The sequence below is a fragment of the Erythrolamprus reginae genome, chromosome 6 (assembly GCF_031021105.1).
Source record: "Erythrolamprus reginae isolate rEryReg1 chromosome 6, rEryReg1.hap1, whole genome shotgun sequence".
NCBI lineage: Eukaryota > Metazoa > Chordata > Lepidosauria > Squamata > Dipsadidae > Erythrolamprus > Erythrolamprus reginae.
This window is the reverse complement of record NC_091955.1, coordinates 51831887-51851031: the sequence shown is the minus strand read 5'-3', so window position 1 is coordinate 51851031 and position 19145 is coordinate 51831887. Positions and strand designations below refer to the sequence as shown.

At 35.2% G+C, this 19145-nt stretch overlaps 1 protein-coding gene across 1 annotated transcript in view; it reads right to left on the bottom strand.

Moving 5' to 3' along the window:
• Window positions 1-2562: 2562 nt before the first annotated feature.
• Window positions 2563-19145, bottom strand: part of PTPRQ (protein tyrosine phosphatase receptor type Q) — a 115817-nt gene continuing 99234 nt past the window's right edge. The window contains exons 52-61 of the mRNA XM_070754648.1: window positions 15501-15527; window positions 14814-14895; window positions 13410-13500; window positions 11252-11328; window positions 8917-9051; window positions 8680-8805; window positions 7536-7684; window positions 6618-6753; window positions 4308-4428; window positions 2563-2894 (exon numbers count right to left, since the gene is read on the bottom strand). Coding sequence (XP_070610749.1) covers window positions 2857-2894; window positions 4308-4428; window positions 6618-6753; window positions 7536-7684; window positions 8680-8805; window positions 8917-9051; window positions 11252-11328; window positions 13410-13500; window positions 14814-14895; window positions 15501-15527 — 982 coding nt within the window. The 3' untranslated portion in view covers window positions 2563-2856. The remainder of the gene's footprint in view (window positions 2895-4307; window positions 4429-6617; window positions 6754-7535; window positions 7685-8679; window positions 8806-8916; window positions 9052-11251; window positions 11329-13409; window positions 13501-14813; window positions 14896-15500; window positions 15528-19145) is intronic.

Sequence of the window (19145 nt, the reverse complement as noted above, 5' to 3'; positions counted from 1 at the left end):
CTAAGGTAGTATTCTGATTTTTCAAAAAGTAATATCAAAGACTGTGTTATGACAAGAATTTGAAAGCATAAAACAAAGCCAACAATCTATATATTGTTCAAAAACTCAACTGTTCCTGTGCTGCATAAAAACTGAAGAATATTCATTGCATCAGAGGATGAGTTTTCAGATGTTCAGGATTATGAGATAATATTTCAATTCTTATATATATAAAAACAGCAAATATTTAAAGAAATGTTAATTTCCTAGATACCATCAACTCCACTGATTCACATTTTTTGTGCCAAAATGTATTTGTTGTATCTACAGATAATAGTCTTCATTCCCAATTCAGCACAGTAAGGTATGAGGGTCGCCCAGAAAGCAATGCACCACATTTTTTTCTTCAACAATTATTTATTATTTATTGAACACAGTTAAACTTACACACAAGAAAGAGAGGAAATAGACCAAATAAACAAACAGAAAGGTATATTGTGATAGCTTATTATTCTATATATGAGATTGGTTTGGATGTATTTGAACAATTCATTATGTTGAGACTTGAAGAATTAAATGACTTGGAATAACAGATAAAATAATGAAGACTTCTTTCTTTCTTTCTTTCTATATTCATTCATTCATTCATTCATTCATTCATTATTTGGACTTCTAGGCTGCCCTTCTCTGTAGATTCAGGGAGGCTTACAAAACAAGAAAAAAATAAAGATTAAAACATCTAAGAAAACCAAACATTAAAATTTATCTAATCTAATCTAAAAACTCCAAATTATTAAAAAAAACAATCACCCACCATTTATTCTGTCATAATCATACATATGGCCGGACCAGGATGCCAATGCTTAATGGTCGCAAGCCTGCTGGTAGAGGTGAGTTTTTAAGACCTTACAAAAGTTATACAAATGAGCATTGATCTTTCTGGGGTATTTAATTATGAAAAAATGGGGGATAAGAATTATTATTATTATTATTATTATTATTATTATTATTATTATTATTATTAGTAGTAGTAGTAGTAGTAGTAGTAGTAGTAGTAGTAGTTAGATTTATATGCCGCCCCTCTCCGTAAAAATGAATGATAACTAGAAAGATTAAGAAAGGTGAGGAAGCAATATGGCTTAAAATTAAAAAGCAAGAGAAAGAATAACTATCGTGATAAATTAAGCTACCAGCTGTCAATTTATGGATTTTCTTTTTGAAATTAATTGGTAGAGATCCCAGAAGATAAAATTAGATATTTTTAAAAGAAGTAGTACTATTTTAGTGGGGCGGGGGTGGGGGGTCACAGGCAAGCAGATCAAGACATATAGGGGCATCATGGAGGGGTGACCAAGTACCCTGGGTAGGCATTAGGGAGAGTAGGGCTGGAGTGGTACAGGTTGGTATGTATGACCCCAGATCATAGGTGCCATGAAGGCCAGGAATGCCATGGGGAGGTACTATAAACTGACAGGAATAGACAGGGTTGGGTTCTAACTTACCTTGCCGCCGGTTCGCTTCCTACTATGCCACATGGGCATGCAGGCATTGCGGCCATCTTCCCTTCAAGAAGGCTATTCCAGAGGAGTAAAGCATACTGAATTATTCCTTTTCCAGAAATGAATAACATTTTCTGTGAATAAATGGGAATTTGAGGAATCTGGCTATAACTTCAAAACCATGTAGAATTATTATTGCTATGGCAGTCATCCAGATGTTTAGACAGGATTTGGCATTTTTGCCCACTTATTGAGTTTTTTCTTAGGACTTGGGCTAGGAAGATATTGTTTAATAATATTAAATGAGCACTGCAGGATGCGAGCTGTTCCAAGTAAAATTGCTTTTTGCAATTGACTGATAGTGATTTTGTCAATGCCAATGGTCTTCAAATGGATGTTCCAGATGTTTTGGGATTGTATCCAAGTTGCCCAGACAGTATTGGCACTCTTTGCTTTCATTTACCACAGTTATTCTACTTCTATTTGCAGGTCTTTGTCTTTTATGACTTTCTCCATTCCTTTTTCTTCTCTTTTGGTGCCAGGTTCTGCCATGTTGGTTTTATCAACAATTGTTAGGTCTGTGGTTTTATGTGGCAGGTGCATGTGTGTTTGAATTCTAAAGTTCCAGAGCACCTTAGCTTCTTCATTTTCTATTACGGTTATTGCTACTGGTTTGGATTAATGCAAGGTGGTCTACATAAGGATTTCGAAGATCACTCAGGCTCATAACAAACGCTGGTAGTTATTCCTACAAGCATATTGTACTTTTTAATGCCCGTCTGCCTTGCCTATCCAATATATTTTCAGAAGCAACTTAAAGTGGCTAGTTTTATTTTTTTTAATGCTTTATGACTTGGTGTCTACTTACTTAGAGACTTTCTTTTCCAATCAGAGTTGATCCATATGATATGGTTTTTCTGTTAGAAACTATAACTGGTACCTTTTTATTGAAATGTGTGTAATATCTTTACTCATTAGCACTGAAAAATATAATTATGATGGCAGGTTATCATGGATTACAATATTATATTAGTTATTGTTAGAAAAAAGTGGAAAAATAACAGAAATCTACAACCACTGAGAATGTCTTGTAATATGTATTTTATTATAATGTATATTGCTGGATTGTCCCTACTGTGTACATTTTTATTATACTAATGAGATTTTACTCGGTATAAAATTATAATTTAATAATTTATATAATTTGTGAAGGCACATGGAATACAAAACAACTATTATAATTTTATTTTGCTACAAAAATATTTTTGTTTATAATCATTTGTATGATGGGGATATAGTTTGGCCCCTGTTGTGAAACAACAGCAACATGAACACAAGCGTATGTTTCTTAAAATGGAAAGTATTTTCATCCATGTATTTACATAGTAGTTTCTTCCCACTCTAGTTCCACATCACCTAAAAAAGAAACAGAACACTGGTTGAATCTTTTACATATTAATCTTAAATTACATAAGTATTTAAAATATATTACATTGATTTCTTATGCTTCCATTATCAATGTAAGAACAAGATACTTATTGTTTTTTAAAACAACCATCATGGTAGATTTATTAATTGTTACATGCACATTCTATAGTCCATATATCAGTGATGACAAACCTTTTTTTGCTTGGGTGCCAAAAGGATCTGTATGCCTGCGATAGTGTGCACACACATGCCCACCCTCCTAACGCTATACCCTCCTCTATGCATGCATGCACAACCCCCCCCTTGCGCTCCTCCCCATGCCTGCATGGAAACCTCACTGAAACCTCTGGAGCCAATGGATGGTGAAAAACAGGCCTATCAGAAGTTCATTTCTGAATTTTTGAGAGGCCCATTGTGCTATTTTTTGCCTTCCCCAGGCTTCAGGAGTTTGAAGGCAAAAATGGCTCCCCCGGTCCTCCAGAAGGCCAAAAATCAGCTAGCCAGTGCGAACAAATGTACTGGAGCTGACATAGGGCAACACCTCACGTGCCCTCAGATATGGCTCAATATTCATGCCATAGGTTCGCCATCATGGCTATGTACAATATATCCTCTAGAATATTAAAACAAAAGTATGTGTAAGTATGTAGAGATAAAAAGATATCAAAGGGCATGTAAGAAACATTTTGTATTTTGAGTAAAAATACAAGAAATGAAGCAAAGAGGAAAAATAGGGTGATAATCTGAAAAATGAGGTTGGTAGAACTAAGGCAAGAATTGTATCCAATAGATAAAAGGGCAAAATCATGGATCCCAATAGCAAAGTATTTTTATTGGATCTGGGAATTGACAGGATATGTCTGGGGACAATTCCATGAATAGTGCAATGAAATAATTTATTATCTTAGTAGAAATCTGGATACTGATGAGATAACTCATTATGGCCAAAAATATCAGATCATAAAGTTGTCACTTAAAGAAATTTACTAGAAGAGCTTTTGCTCTCAGTTTTGTGAAGAAATAAAAAAAATATACAATAAGGTAATAGACTTGTAGAAAAGATACAGAGAGCAAAAACAAAAGTATATGACTGAATAAAAATACAAAGCCAGGGAATACCATTATTATTGAATAAAAAGAGGATTAGGCTAAAAGATAAAAAAAGTTCTGAATAAGAAAGTACTTCTGGCTGACATCAACAATTAGGTTACAAAGAAAACAATAGAATTTCATGAGTTTAATTGTGCAAAGATAGTGCCTTGGATTTTATCCAAAAAGTTAAAAACAAAAACATCAAATAAAGTAATATAAATAATTATTCTCATAATTTTCAAGTATGCCACAAATAAATGCACTACCATTTTTTTTGAAAAATAATTTTGATAAAATACATTTATATACCTTCCATTGCATCCAAAGAATCCATCTTTTGCAAAACTGAATAGTTAACAAAACATATAGGCTGGTTGTTTTTGATTGTCAGTAAATCCAGAACACACTGGTGTAAAAATATGTACTGTGCCTAGAAAGTATGAAAATTAAAAATGGTTAAGCTTTATTCAAAGATATCTTGGCGCTAACTTAAACTTGTTTTGAGGTAGTTTTTGAATTTAATACTCAGGATACTTTTCTTTTAGAAAAAGCAACATTCTTACTAGTTTATATTTTGGGGTTCTTCTGAAGTCCCTCTTCTAGTTAGATAGGATTCTATCACACTTCTTATTGCAGCTTCTCCAAAGAAATATATAATGAAGAAGGACACAGGATGAAGATGGGACAGGATGAGGGGACCATGCTTTATCACAGTGTTAAGTTCTCATGTGAATAAGATAATGTCTCAGAGTCTCACAGAAACTAATATTGGAGAAATTTTTATTTGAGTTTTGAAATTCTGAGGACCATTCCTCTAGATCAGGGGTGGGTTCTAACTTACCTTGCCACCGGTTTGCTTCCTCCTGTGCCGTGTAGGTGCATGCACATTGTACACTGTGCGTATGTGCAGTACAAAAAACTAAAGTCCTGCGCATGCACAGAAGCAAAAAGTAGCTTCTGTGTGTGCACAGAAACCAAAAACAAGATGAAAGTGCCTATCGGTCCGCCATTAGATCCAGTTCAGGGGCGTGGCCAACCGGCAATTACTCCTGGTTCAGCAAGCATGGGGAAATTCCCACTACTGGTTCTATAGAACCAGTCCAAACCGGGAGCCACCAACCACTGCTCTAGATATACTATAAGAACAGTGTCCTCCCAATTTGAATTTCCAGGTGAATAAAAATAAAACTGTGCCAAACCCATTAAATCTTAAGGAAGTACTCATGGCAAAATCCTGATTTCCTGTCACTAGTAGAATTGATCTAAAAGAGAACGGACATTTCCCTTCAAAGAGCTGATGCAAAATGATCAGATCTGATCTGAGATCCAAGAAGCAGTGCTATATTTTAAAACAGTTTAGTATATCTTGCAACATAGGTTTGGCATAGTTTGACATAATGCGATCTATGACTCCATAAAGAGGATTTTCCTGGAATCACCAAACAAGCATCACCAAGCAAAGAACAAAATTTCAGTTAAACCAAGGCATCTTTATTGACTGGAACATTAATCAGACTAGAAAGATCATCAGTTTCCTACTTATTTCCCCCCCCCCACCAGAAAGATTAAAATAAGGAGAGAGAAAAAGTCATAGTAGTGGCTGCTGATTGGCCTACAGGTTCAGAAGATCCAATGCTTATTATTTTAGAGCTGAAGCAAAGTTTCTCATGTTTCTAGTTAATGTATGTTTGCTCTAAAGGTAATCAGGCACTTTACATGAGGAACAATCCTCAAGCAACATATGTATTGCTTCTGTGATATGCTGAACATAATGAACATATAACTTTGGCAAAGGATTGTTTTGAGTGTTGTTTTGGACATTAGCAAGTTGGGAAGAAAGTTTATATATATTTCAATCATTCATGCCTTCATCTATATTAAGTGTTGGCTTTAACAATAAATGGTTTCTTTTATTTTCAGTGTTCTCCTGCCATCACACACATTTGTGTCGGAAGTCCCGAAGGCACTTCCGGATTATTTATTTATTTGTTTGTTTGTTTGTTTATATGCCATCCCTCTCCAAAGATTAACTGATGACATCCCCATTACCAAGAGGATGTCCAATTGGGGGATTCTTTCATGTCCCTGTTAATGTGCCCACCAAAGTGGCATGTATTTCATCTATTCGTGTTTGCACCCTTTTGAACTGCTAGGTAGAGAGGGGCTGCAGAGAATAATGGAAGATCATTCCGTCACACATAGCAGAATTTGGGTCTTGAACATGGGCTTGCTACTTGTCAAACCAGTGTTCTAACCATGTGAGTTACTGTGCTCCTTTCCCTACGATAATACCACCATTACTATCATCAGTTGTTGTTAACATTATTTCAGAAATATGGACCTTTTTGGTTTTCTTTTTTTTACTGGATTAAAAACATTAGGATTTTCAAAGATGGACAAAAATAGAAACAAATATCTATTTCATACCTCAGTGACATTGTGGATTCCAAATAAAATTGATATATTTATATATGTTTATCTCATAATATTTCTCCCCCATGCCAAGGGAGTAAGAGACAGATGGAGGGAGGGAGAAGGAGGAGAAAAAAAGTTACTTATACTGAGAAATCACCTGCAATCTGAGAACTGAGCCACCTCATATATTTTAAAACACCTTACCAGATTCTGTACCATGCACATCCTTTCACTTCTTAGTTCAGCTACAAGTCCATAGACATCCACAAAATCATGGTCATTTATGTGCTGTATTAAATGGTCAAGGGCAATGTAAACTCCTGTTCTTCCAACTCCAGCACTATAAGAAGTAGGAGTGAATCACACATGGAAATGTCTGGAACTTTTAATTAAAAATCACGATTACACTGAACTGGATTACAACGAACTGATTAAATATTACTGCAAAATAATTATTGTTAGGTAATCGTAATATTGTAGATAAATTACTTTTCATCATGTAAATTCTTTGTATTATCTGTAATACATAGTCAAAACAGGTGGGACTTAGTTTTAACCTAGATACAATTCTAGATTTATGGTAAATGTTATATTTTATATTAAGATTTTTACTATAATTGTAGCTACAGTATTATACCTAATTCATTATGCACCTATTACCAATCTATGATTTATGCACTTGAAACCTTGAACTCTTGAATATGTCTGTTGCTCTATATTAAAAAGGTTTCACCAGAGGTGGGCTGCACTTTCTTTAACAAAGAATTCACTGGTTGTGAGTATGGTTGCCTCTTTGGGAGAGAAATGGAGCTTCAAACAGGCTCAGTTCAGGCAGCTCAGGTGGCGCAGTATGCAGCTGGGCCAGTCAACAAGCCAGAAAGTAAGATATAAATGGATAGCATAGAACAAGGACGGGTAGGCAGGCCCAACAGCGATCAGAGCTAAGGATTTGCTCGAACCCTTGCAACCATGCAGTAGCCCACCACTGGTTTCACCACAAATTTCAATGTTCTTAATTTATACCTAGATTCTGTGCTCCATATTGGAATTCAATCCATTGCTTCTGTTCTATTAATTAATCCCATTATTTAACATAATGAGATCTGTTAAAAATCTGCTTACCTGCAGTGAACAATTATGGGTGTGTTGTCATGTGATCGGCTGCCCCGGACCAGCTTTGCAAAGTGGACCAATGATGCACTTGTTTCAGGTACTCCATGTTCAGGCCAGCCAGTAAAATTACACTGGCGTACCATCATACAATCCCCATGCTGTTAAGATATGCAAAGAAAAGTACTTTTTCTTTAGTGTTAGAGGAATATTTATTTGAGAGACCATTCATACTGGGATAAACTACAATGGGATTTTGTTGGTGACAATCTATTAAGATATTTGTTACCTAAGAAGATAGGCATCTAAGATGTATTGTACACCTAAATGCCTAAATTGTTTGTTTACATAGCCTGATAAGCAGTTCAATCAGTAATTATTACTTGGAATGAAATATTAATTTTGTACCTCATTGTTTTGATTTTGTTAATAGAACAAACTACAGTTGACTCTTGATACAGAATTCAAGAATCAATAACATAGAATCATTGGGAATATTACAGAATAGGGAATATCACTTAGTTTACTGATTCTTAAATATCAGATTTCTAAATATTTTTCATAATCTATTGTCAACTGAACTGATATATCAGGCATTGTAAAGCATCGGAGAGGGGCAGCATACAAATCTAATAAATTATTATTATTATTATTATTATTATTATTATTATCTGTAAAAGCCAATATAATTCAGCATAATTTGATATCACATTACTAAGTTATATTTTAATTTAATGGACATCCCCCCCCCTTCATTATGACCCACTGTGCCTGGGTAATGCTAGTGAACATTTTATCTGTTTTTGATTTATAATTCTTTCATGCCAACAAATTAAAATATTATAGTGATGAATAACTTGTTCTTTGGATTTCAATTTCCCAGAAAATAAAACTCATATTTTTTTCCATAATATATTGTTTTTATATAATACTACAACAGCAGGATAAGACAAAAGAATGCCTAAATATTCTTTTCTAACTTTACAGAAAATAATTTGATGACATCACAATATTGGGAATCATAAAAGGCAAGATATATTAATCGAAAAATTTAAATAATGATCATAAGAATAAGACATGTTATCAGACACTACAGCTGCAGACAGATTACAATTTTCACATAATATATGGAAGTTTAAATAAAATCTATTCTTACCTTTTCAATTTTTAGATCTCTGATGGTCCAGTCTATTTGAGTATCTTCCACTAATTTAGTAATTACTATATCGCCAAAGACAGTAACTGGAATGTTATCTTCAGGCCAATATTGATGGCATCTTATCTGCAGTCAGGGTGCAATATGATGGCTTATAAAATCATACCATTATTTTAATGAATGTATAATAATAGTTAGTCTTCAAATACATCCATAACCCATATATTGGTAACTTACCCGTCCTTTTTCATAACACTGAGTTAGCATAACAACAGTTTTTGCTCTTGTTTCCCATACCATTCTCCAGAAATCTCCCACTGTGCCTGGTAATGGTCCTTGAGTAGCAATAAATTCATTTGGACATAAATAACCCTAAGGTAAAAATGAAACTTAGTACATATTGCTAAAGAAAAAAGGAAGAAAGATCATATTCAGCTACATTTTCAGTAAAATGTTTAACATGTCTTCTTGCCTGTAGACATTCAAAGTTACCTTTCCTGAATACTCCCTGAATACAATACATATTTCTAATAGTATTAATTAAATGGTCTATATTCCTTGAATTTCTATGTATATGTAGTTTAGAAAATTGTGATGATTAGACATTAAACATCTAAAATCTAAGGACCGCAATGGCTCACAAGGTAAGAATGCTGCACTGCCAATCAGCAGACTCATGTTCAAAACCTTCTGCTGCTGTGGGGTGAGGTGAGACCCCACATGCTCCAGTTCCCTCTGCAACTTCAGTGGGCAACTTCACAGGGACATGAAAGGAGACCATACCTGGGCATCCACAGGCAAGGATGATGTCACTAGCAAGCCCTTTTCTGCAGAAGCATGTTAGTGCTTCCAACACAATCATCCTCCCAAAGAAATCTGCAATATATTGCAAAATGTCTGTCTCTTGACCTATAAGTATCTAGAAATTTTTACTTGAGTATGTAGCTCCCAAATTCTCAAAATATTGCATTGGTTAAGGACACAGCATAACAGCTGGCCCAATTCAGTAGATTTCAGTTCCAAACCAATGGTACCTAGTTGGGTAATAAATATCTGCAAGCAAACAATGAAGCTCAAGGGGCACCAAAAACTTCATGGTTCAACCCTCAACCACATAGGTTCTCTTATGTTGTAGAAAAATATATGCTAAAATTACAACAAACATTAGAAATTAAAATTTAGGAATATTTTATTCAGTTCTTTTGAATGACTTGCAACCCGGGGTGGCGCAGCAGGTAGAGTGCTGTACTGCAGGCCACTGAAGCTGACTGTAGATTTGTAAGTCAATGTTTCAAATCTAATCACCGGCTCAAGTTTCACTCAGCCTTCCATCCTTCCGAGGTGGGTAAAATGAGGACCCGGATTGTGGGGCAATATGCTGGCTCTGTTAAAAAGTGCTATTGCTAACATGTTGTAAGCCGTCCTGAGTCTAAGGAGAAGGGTGGCATAAAGATTGAATAAATAAATAAATAAACCCAAAATCAACAATATTTTTGGGGGGAACAAGAAGAAAAATTAAAATAAATATTAGGCATTTCTCTACACACAATGTTTGCAGTATAAAATCTTTTAAAGAAAACAAATTTCACAATACAGTGGTATCTCTACTTAAGAACTTTTCTAGATAAGAACCAGGCGTTCAAGATTTTTTTTGCCTCTTTTTAAGAACCATTTTCGACTTAAGAACCTGAGCCCGGAAAAATTTCCCAGGAAATTTGAGAGTGACACAAAGGCCCGCCCAGTTTTCTGCCATTCCCCCTGAGTTTCTCTCTCTGGCGCACTGTATGGGAGGCAGCCTCGCACCAGGTGTATGGGAGGCGCGTGCTCCTCCTCACCGCCTCAGAGTCCCTCTTTTTAAACTTTAAAGCCTTAAAGTTCTGGATTTTTTTGATTCCCCTCACTTCACCTTCTTCCTTCGGCAGCGACTGTCCTCCTCCTCTTCTTCTTCCTCCTCCTCCTCCCACCCAAATTCCGAGTTTTTATTTCTTTCCTAATGGATTTGCATGCGTTATTTGCTTTTACATTGATTCCTATGGGAAAAATTGCTGCTACTTACAAACTTTTCTACTTAAGAACCTAATCACATAACGAATTAAGTTCTTAAGTAGATGTACCACTGCCTATCCCACTATTATTATTTTTCTACTGCATGCATCCAGAGTGGTCTGCCCTAGCTTAAAGTGAAGGATTTGGCTTCCAAGAGCTTAAAATATATCAGACAACTAGTCTAGGTGTTTAGCTGAAATATGATAATCATACTGCAGCTTAAAAGCCGAAGAAACTAAAATATTCTATGAACTGATGGAACAGGCAATCATGAAACATTTTCTTGAAAACTGAAATATAAAATTTTAGTAGTATAATTCAAGGTACTATTTTTGTTTTACATATGAACCAAATGAATAAAATACAAATCTGATGATGACTGAAATTAGTCTGTAATTGTATTGTAATAGAGGGAGAGAGTAAAAGAAAATCCATGCATTTTTTCCATAAAAATATGTGTCTTTCTAAATCACCAAGTGGCATGCAGAAGAATGGCAGTTACAATTTAAAATGGTTAAAAACTTACAGATACATAGCTGGCATTAATATAATCAGATCCTGGTATACAAGCATCAGGCATTAACTTCACTCGATTATTATTATCTGTGCAAAAGAAATTAAATCAAGGGATCTTTCCAAAGTTTCAATGGATGAATAAATGGATAGGCAGATAACAGTCAGTGTATCTATGTACATATGTACATACATATATACTATACATATGTATACAAGCATATACAAATAGACCATTTTAGGAAATATGACTTTTAATGATAAGCTAACATCATACTTGAAACAACTTGCCATCTCTTTACATACTTGCATCCATATATAATATCTGTTAAATTTTATTTTTATTATTTCAATTTTATTTTTAACCATTAAAACCACTGTTGAGTTTAATATAATTAAGCAATATACTCATTAACAATGACTTAGGATAAACATTTTAATTTAAAACTTATGTCTCTTCACATACCGAAAGAAAAAGATTTTTTTTCTCTATCTCTCTCTCCCTCTCTCTCCCCTCAACTCCTCTGTGCTGATTTTTCTATCTCAAGTTAAATCTATATGTATGTCTCTATGTCCCTATGTAGTTCTCCTGAACACATTCAAAATTGAATATGTTATATGTTTCAAACAGAACATATCCTGAATAGTAACGAATATTACTATGTAATGGCAGAAATAATAGAATTATGTAAAGTTTCAATTAGAAAACATTTCAATCAAATAACCAATTCAATCTATTCAATTGTTGGATTAAAGCAGGTATCTGAATCTAACTCATGTTTCATTGGGCTACTCTGATTGGATACAGATACATTTGTTTGTTTGTTTATCTATTTATTATTCAAACTTTTATGCTGCCCCTTTCCGAAGACTCGGGAAGTAAGAAAAACAATAGAAACACCCTAAGTCTAAATTTAAAATCAATTAACTAATCTAAAAACCCAAAATCTTTAAAACATAGTTCACATTCACAATCATACATCCGCAAAAGCATGGTCTTAATGTAATCATTTAACAAAAATAATTCAAAGTGATTTTGAATAGTTAAACTAAATTGCAAAATCAAATTGAATCTTGGCTGAGTGCATATGTTAATAAATATGCAATAGAATGGTTTATTGAGTATATGTACAATCAAAAGATAAACTCTAAGTATCTATCCTGCTACTGCTTTAGGCATATTAGCTCAGGTCAACCTGAGCACAGAATATTTCCTGTACTAGTAGCAGATAGTAGGAGCAGCTGTTCTCAACACTTAATAGCACAGAATGTGGCTACATTAACCAAAGAATGCATTGTCCCCATCTCACATCACAGCTAATGCTTAAAATAATAGTAGCATTTCTTTTCTTAATAAGTGAAAAATGAAGCAGTGTTGACTACAGAGGGAGACAGACTCCTGAGTCCTGTGATAAAATCTATCCTGGATTTCTAAATTGCTATCTATTTACTCTGATCTTTCCTGGATCAGCTACATACCACTTTTACAAGTATCTTTAGAAAGCATCATCATGTTCCAAAGAAAAAGTGAGCATACCCAGAGATGGATCCAGCACTTTTAGATAACTTTATTTTACCCCAGAGTACACAGACCAAGAAGAATAATTAGGATGGATTATATTACAAAGCTAAGAAATCATGAGGCTGTATTATTTCCTGTGCTGCCACTGCAGTGTACAATCTGCTGCTTCAGATCTCTCTACTATTCCACACTCTCTGCCTGCCTAATCTGAGAAAGCCCCAAGGGAGGACTTCCTTTATAATATCCTCCCTTTACTTGAGATATAATAGACTGTTACAGAGATGAAGACACACATGTCTCTCTCATCCAGTTCATAACAAAAATAAAATTCTGGAATTTCCACATAAATATTTTTCTTTAGGAAATCAGTAAAGAGATGGCTTTATCCAGTGAAAGGCTAGCAAAATTTTTACTACCACACTGTGGGCGTGGCTTATGCATTTTCTTTCAACATCTTTCAGTGCAAATTGGGTGCTCTGGGGTGGAGCTCCATTTTTGCTACCCCAATGCATCCCCCCCCATCCAGGCAGTAGCCCACCCCTGGCTTAATTCAACAGATTGTATAATCAAAAAAGATACAAGCAATTTTGACATGGTAGTATTTAAAAATTAATTTCAGAAAAATATAATTAGCAAAACAACTACGTACATGGTTTGATGTTTGGAAAACGATTTTTAGATTTGTTCCAAGGAAGATCAGCATCAGTTAATGCAAGATCTGGAAGAAACTTGGGGAGTTCCTAAAAAATAATATATATATACTGCTTTGACTTTTAGGTTACTTACGTTTTCAGCACAAAAAAAAAGTACACAGGTAGTAGCATGAACACTTCCAATTAATACTATGCCAAAATATATTTCCCTTTTTCACAATGGTTTTCATTTGTATCAAGAGGCCCCAGACTTTTTACCTCATTTTCAGGTCGGCTTAGAATTAACAAATTGTTTATTGAATGATAGTGGAGGAGGTAGTTGTAGTCTCTTTTATTTCCCTCTGCAGTTTTCAAGCTGCAGACATTCCTTGATATAAATCAATTTTTAATTTTCAGTTCCTTTGACATTTAATTGAAGCACAGAGTCAAGGAGTCTGCAGGCTGCTTGAGGGAAAATTATGGATGAATGTGGTATGGGTGAGAGAACAGACTCATAAAATATATGTTAAGAACCATAAAACCTAGGAAAGAAGGAAGGAAGGGAGGGAGGGAGGAAGGAAGGAGGGAAGGAAGGAGGGAGGGAAGGAAGGAAGGAAGGAAGGAAGGAAGGAAGGAAGGAAGGAAGGAAGGAAGGAAGGAGGGAAGGAGCCTCCCAATAAACTGAATGGGAATAATGTGATTTGGAGCACAGCACTTCTTGCATTATAATCAATGTCCTGCCAATCTAGCTTAGCATTGGTCAACCAATTGCTACAAGATCTCCCAGCAGGTCTTTAGAAGAAATCCCACTGCCTTCAAGGACAATAGACTTTGATCCATAAGACTTCATTTATGGTTATGTTAGAGTATGATCAGCGATGGACTACGAGCCGGAACACTAAATTGCGCTCGCTGCCGTGGGTCGTAAGTTCTTGCGGGACCAGCGCGATTTTGCTGCTGCACGTGTGGAGGTAGGAAAATTGCGCCTGTGTTTCGGCGAAGTTTTACTTGCGGCTCCGTGCACGATTTTGCTACCTCCACAGGTGCAGCAGCAAAATCGCACTGGTCTTGCAAGAACGTACGAGCCACGGTGGCGAGCGCAATTTAACATTCCGGCTCGTAGCCCACCACTGAGTATGATATACTAAAGATTTAATTATTTATGTTGCGTACTGTGAATGTATTCAGAGAAGTTTGAAGTCAGCTAAAATGTATTTCCAAAGAGAATATAGAATGAATAGCTTGAATGAATAAGGAGAATGAACTCTTCTGATCAAATGGAATGAGAAGTAATATGTATATAACACTGATTTCCATGTGAAAAATCAAATGTGAGCAAACAATTTATTGAATACTAATGATTAAAGTACACATGAAACAAGTGGAGATTTTGCATGTTGTGACAATTGTTGGTAACATACCAAAAATTCTTCCTGAAACTTGATGTTGTTATTTGTGCAAAGATCTTCAACATGTTGCAGAAAACATTTCTTGCCTATTGGCCTTGAAATAAAGGAGGAAAATTCATAATCTGGAGTTTAAAATGAACACATTTCTATTGGAAAGTTGATGTACCATTTTTATGCATATAAAACAATTAAAAAGAAAAGACTAAGTTTACATTTGGAACATTTTTGAAATAATAGAATTCCATCTTAAATTTTATACTATTTATTTGACAGCCTGCAACTGTTGTGTACAAACTGTTTTACAAATGTGATTACTCCCAAAGGCAATCTTTTGATATTTATGCACATTTGTAAAATCACCCTTCAGTTCAAATCCAGCAGATAATACATCTTTTGTCACACAGAAACCATTTTATACAATGCAGGGCTTTAGATACATAAAATATAGCAGTGACTTCATTCCTATAATGACATGGTTTTTAAACCCCTAGGAGTTAAATATCCCTATATTACTTGCCAAGCTAAAACACAGACATGCAGGCTTCACCCCAGAGAGAGAAAAAGCATTTCTCCAGTTACCATGCAATTGGTCATGCTTTTATGATTTATACACAGCTTGGAACTTTTTCTAACAAGTATACCAATATATATCACACATTTCAATTTATCAGACTAGACACAGCATAAAACTGAACTTACCTGATGGATTTTCTATAACTAAGTAACCTGTAACAGAGATTGTGTTAGATAAGAAGCTGTAAGTTGTGAGTCAGGCAACTTTTTGTAGGCTAAATTGATTCGGGACTCACCAAAGTCAAAAATAAGGAGTCAAATGACATTAAATATTTTTGAATGATTCACTTTTTAAAAGTACTTAAAATTTCATTTTTATCAATTATTTTAAATTATTTTTGCAAGCTAAAAAGGATAGGCTGCCTTAAGAAACATAGCAAGGCCACTAAAGGTGGAAAAGGCAATTAAAATTAACTGTGGTATGTAGGATATTTAGCCTCAATCAGCCCCAAAGGAACATTATCCCTATTGCAAGTGAGGTAAATTTTTCACAATTTAGTTACTCCTCTCTAACCAAGTTATATGTCATTCAGAGAAAATTTCTAATTTCTATACATCCTTAATCTCTATGCTTTAGTAAAGGAATTTCCAGTATGATGTCTCAGTTTTTAAAGAATCAATGTCTGCTAGATTTAAAATAGGGTATGATACTTTATTGTACTATTTAGGTATGTGATAGTATGTTGGTAGACCTTTCTTGATTTGGTTGACTCCAACTCATTTAGGGAGCACTAGCTTGGGGTCACTTACATTGATGTTTGTTAACATTTTCAAGTGCTTTGAAACTCTCAAAATTTGGTACTCAATGCATTTTGACATGATAATTACTCATTGTTTGTTTGGTACTCAATGCACATACTAGAAACTGCTGGTGTTGGCTGCCTTGTGACTCATTACATTATTCATTATGGGAAAAATATGGTTAGCACTCACTATTTTTGGCACTCATTGTCACTCTGGGAACCAATGAGTACCAAGGTACCACTGAAAACAGCATATAAATTGAAACATATTAGCAATGTAATAGTGGCCATTTTGCTAAAAATTATATCCACACATTGTAATGTTTGAGAATTTCCTAATTACATAACCTGATTCAGTAGATAATTTTAAGAATTTCAGAAGAGAGACTGTATTTTTTACTAAGTATACATGGAATGACTAAAGTGTCGTGCATGGATGTGTATGAAGCACATTATTTTTTCTGTTTTTCTAAAGTGAGCTGCATATATTTCACTTTGGATCATGTGATCAGAGGATGAATGGCGTAGGACTTAGAACAGAGCATAATGAGTCACCAATACCCTCAGGAATAGTCATTCCTGCAAGTTCTATGTCACTTAGGGGATAGGAGATAATGAGTATCTTGAATTGCATCTAGAAATAAACTGGAGGCCCAGTGCAAGTTGTTCAGTAGTGGTGTAAAGGGTCACAACTACACATGCTGCCACATTCTGCATCGGATGTTGTTTCTGCATAGTATTCAAGGACTGCCCTATGCAGCGTAGAGTAGTAATCCAACCAGGAATTGGTATGGGTATGAGTTAGCATGCCACTTATTGACAAATTAGATACACAGTTGCATCTTATGTAAATCTAGATCTTTTATTTTTGCTTGATGCAATACAATGCTTAGGCATTATGAATATAGGTATTCTGGGTTACGAAAATGAAATATTTCAACAATTGCTTTATCTATCTATCTATCTATCTATCTATCTATCTATCTATCTATCTATCTATCTATCTATCTATCTATCTATCTCTCCAATACACAATATATATTGAAGAGAATAGACATGTAGTAATATATATAAAGAAAAGAACAAAAAAAGATATAAAAATACATGCGAAGTTATATGAAAAGAAGAAAATATTAATGAGATAAAAGAGAGACAATTGGACAGGGGATGAAAGGCACACTGGTGCACTTATGTATGCCCCTTACTGACCTCTTAGGAACCTGGAGAGATCAATTGTGGATAGTCTAAGGGGAAAATGTTGGGGGTTAGGGGTTGATACTACTGAGTCTGGTAATGAGTTCCACGCTTCGACAACTTGATTGTTAAAGTCATATTTTTACAGTCAAGTTTGGAGTGGTTAACATTAAGTTTGAATCTGTTGCATGCTCTTGTGTTGTTGCAGTTGAAGCTGAAGTAGTCATTGACAGGCAGGACATTGCAGCATATGATCTTGTGGGCAATACTTATATCGTGTTTTAGGCGTTGTAGTTCTAAGCTTTCTAGACCCAGTATTGTTAGTCTATTTTCGTAGGGTATTCTGTTTCGAGTGGAGAAGTGAAGGGCTCTTCTGGTGAAGTATCTTTGGACATTTTCAAGGGTGTTGATGTCCGAGATGCGGTATGGAATCCAGACAGATAAGCTGTATTCAAGGATGGGTCTGGCAAAAGTTTTGTAGGCTCTGGTGAGTAGTGTGAGATTGCCAGAGCAGAAGCTGCATAGGATCAGGTTAACAACTCTAGAAGCCTTTTTGGCGATATTGTTGCAGTGGGCTTTGGCACTTTGGTCATTTGATATTAAAATTCCAAGGCCTTTTACTGAGTGGGGTTTGGCTGTGAGATTTTGTTTATTCAATTTATATATGAGGTTCGGGTTCTTTTTCCCAATGTGGAGAATAGAGCATTTGTTGTTGATATTTGAAGATGCAAGGTGTTAGACCAATCTGAGACAAAGTTGAGGTCTTTTTGGAGAGTAGATGTGTTGTCCATGGTATTGAAAAGTTTTACATCATCGGCAAAAAACCACAGTTTCTTGTGATGTGATCGCAGAGGTCGTTGATGTAGAGAATGAAGAGAGTAGGACCTAGCACGCTGCCCTGGGGAATGCCACTTTTGACAGGGATGGGGGTGGAATTGGCGCTTCCAATTTTGACAACTTGTTGCCTGTTTGACAGGAATGCAGCAATCCAGCTGTGGAGGAATCCTGAGTTGCCATAGGATTTGAGTTTTAGGAGTAGTTTGTCGTGGACCACTGAGTCGAAGGCTTTGCAAAAGTCAATATAAATTGCATCAATGGATTTTCCTTTATCTAGCTGGGTAGTCCATATGTTTTTGCAGTGGAGTAGTTGTAGGTTGCAGGATAATTTCTTCCTGAATCCAAATTTTTTGTTAGAGAGTAGGTTATTAGACTCTAAGTAAAGGGTGATAGATTGATATATAATTGATTCCATGATTTTACATGAGACGCAGCATAGTGATATTGGTTTGTAGTTGTCAACGAGAGAAGGGTCTCCTTTTTTGAAGATGGGAATGACTACTGCTTTTGACCATAGTTTGGGGAGTGTGCTGGTCCTGAAGGATTTTTGGAAGATAATGCTTATGTGGGTTTCACTTGGAACTGCATTAAGTAAAGCTTATTCACAGTCAAGTGTGTATAGTATTACAGTATGAATTATTGAAAGATTTGTAGACTAAGAATTTTGAAATATAAAGAACATTTCTTTTTATTACACAATCTTATGAAGGAAACTTGGAATTATTCCTATATTATCCTGCTTTACTGGCCACCTGATCTGGACAATGTGTGCCACTATATTAAGGTGGGGTTTCATTCCTTGGGAATTTATGTAAAATTTCACCATGGTATAATAAAATATCAAATTATGACAAATGTAATTTAATATAACCATGAACCACTTACATGGGAATAAGCTTCCATCTCACTTCTGGATCAAGTTTCCTCAAGGATAAGAGCATGAACCTTTGCATAATTACTATTTATTTCAAAAACACTGTTCACTGATTTCTCATTC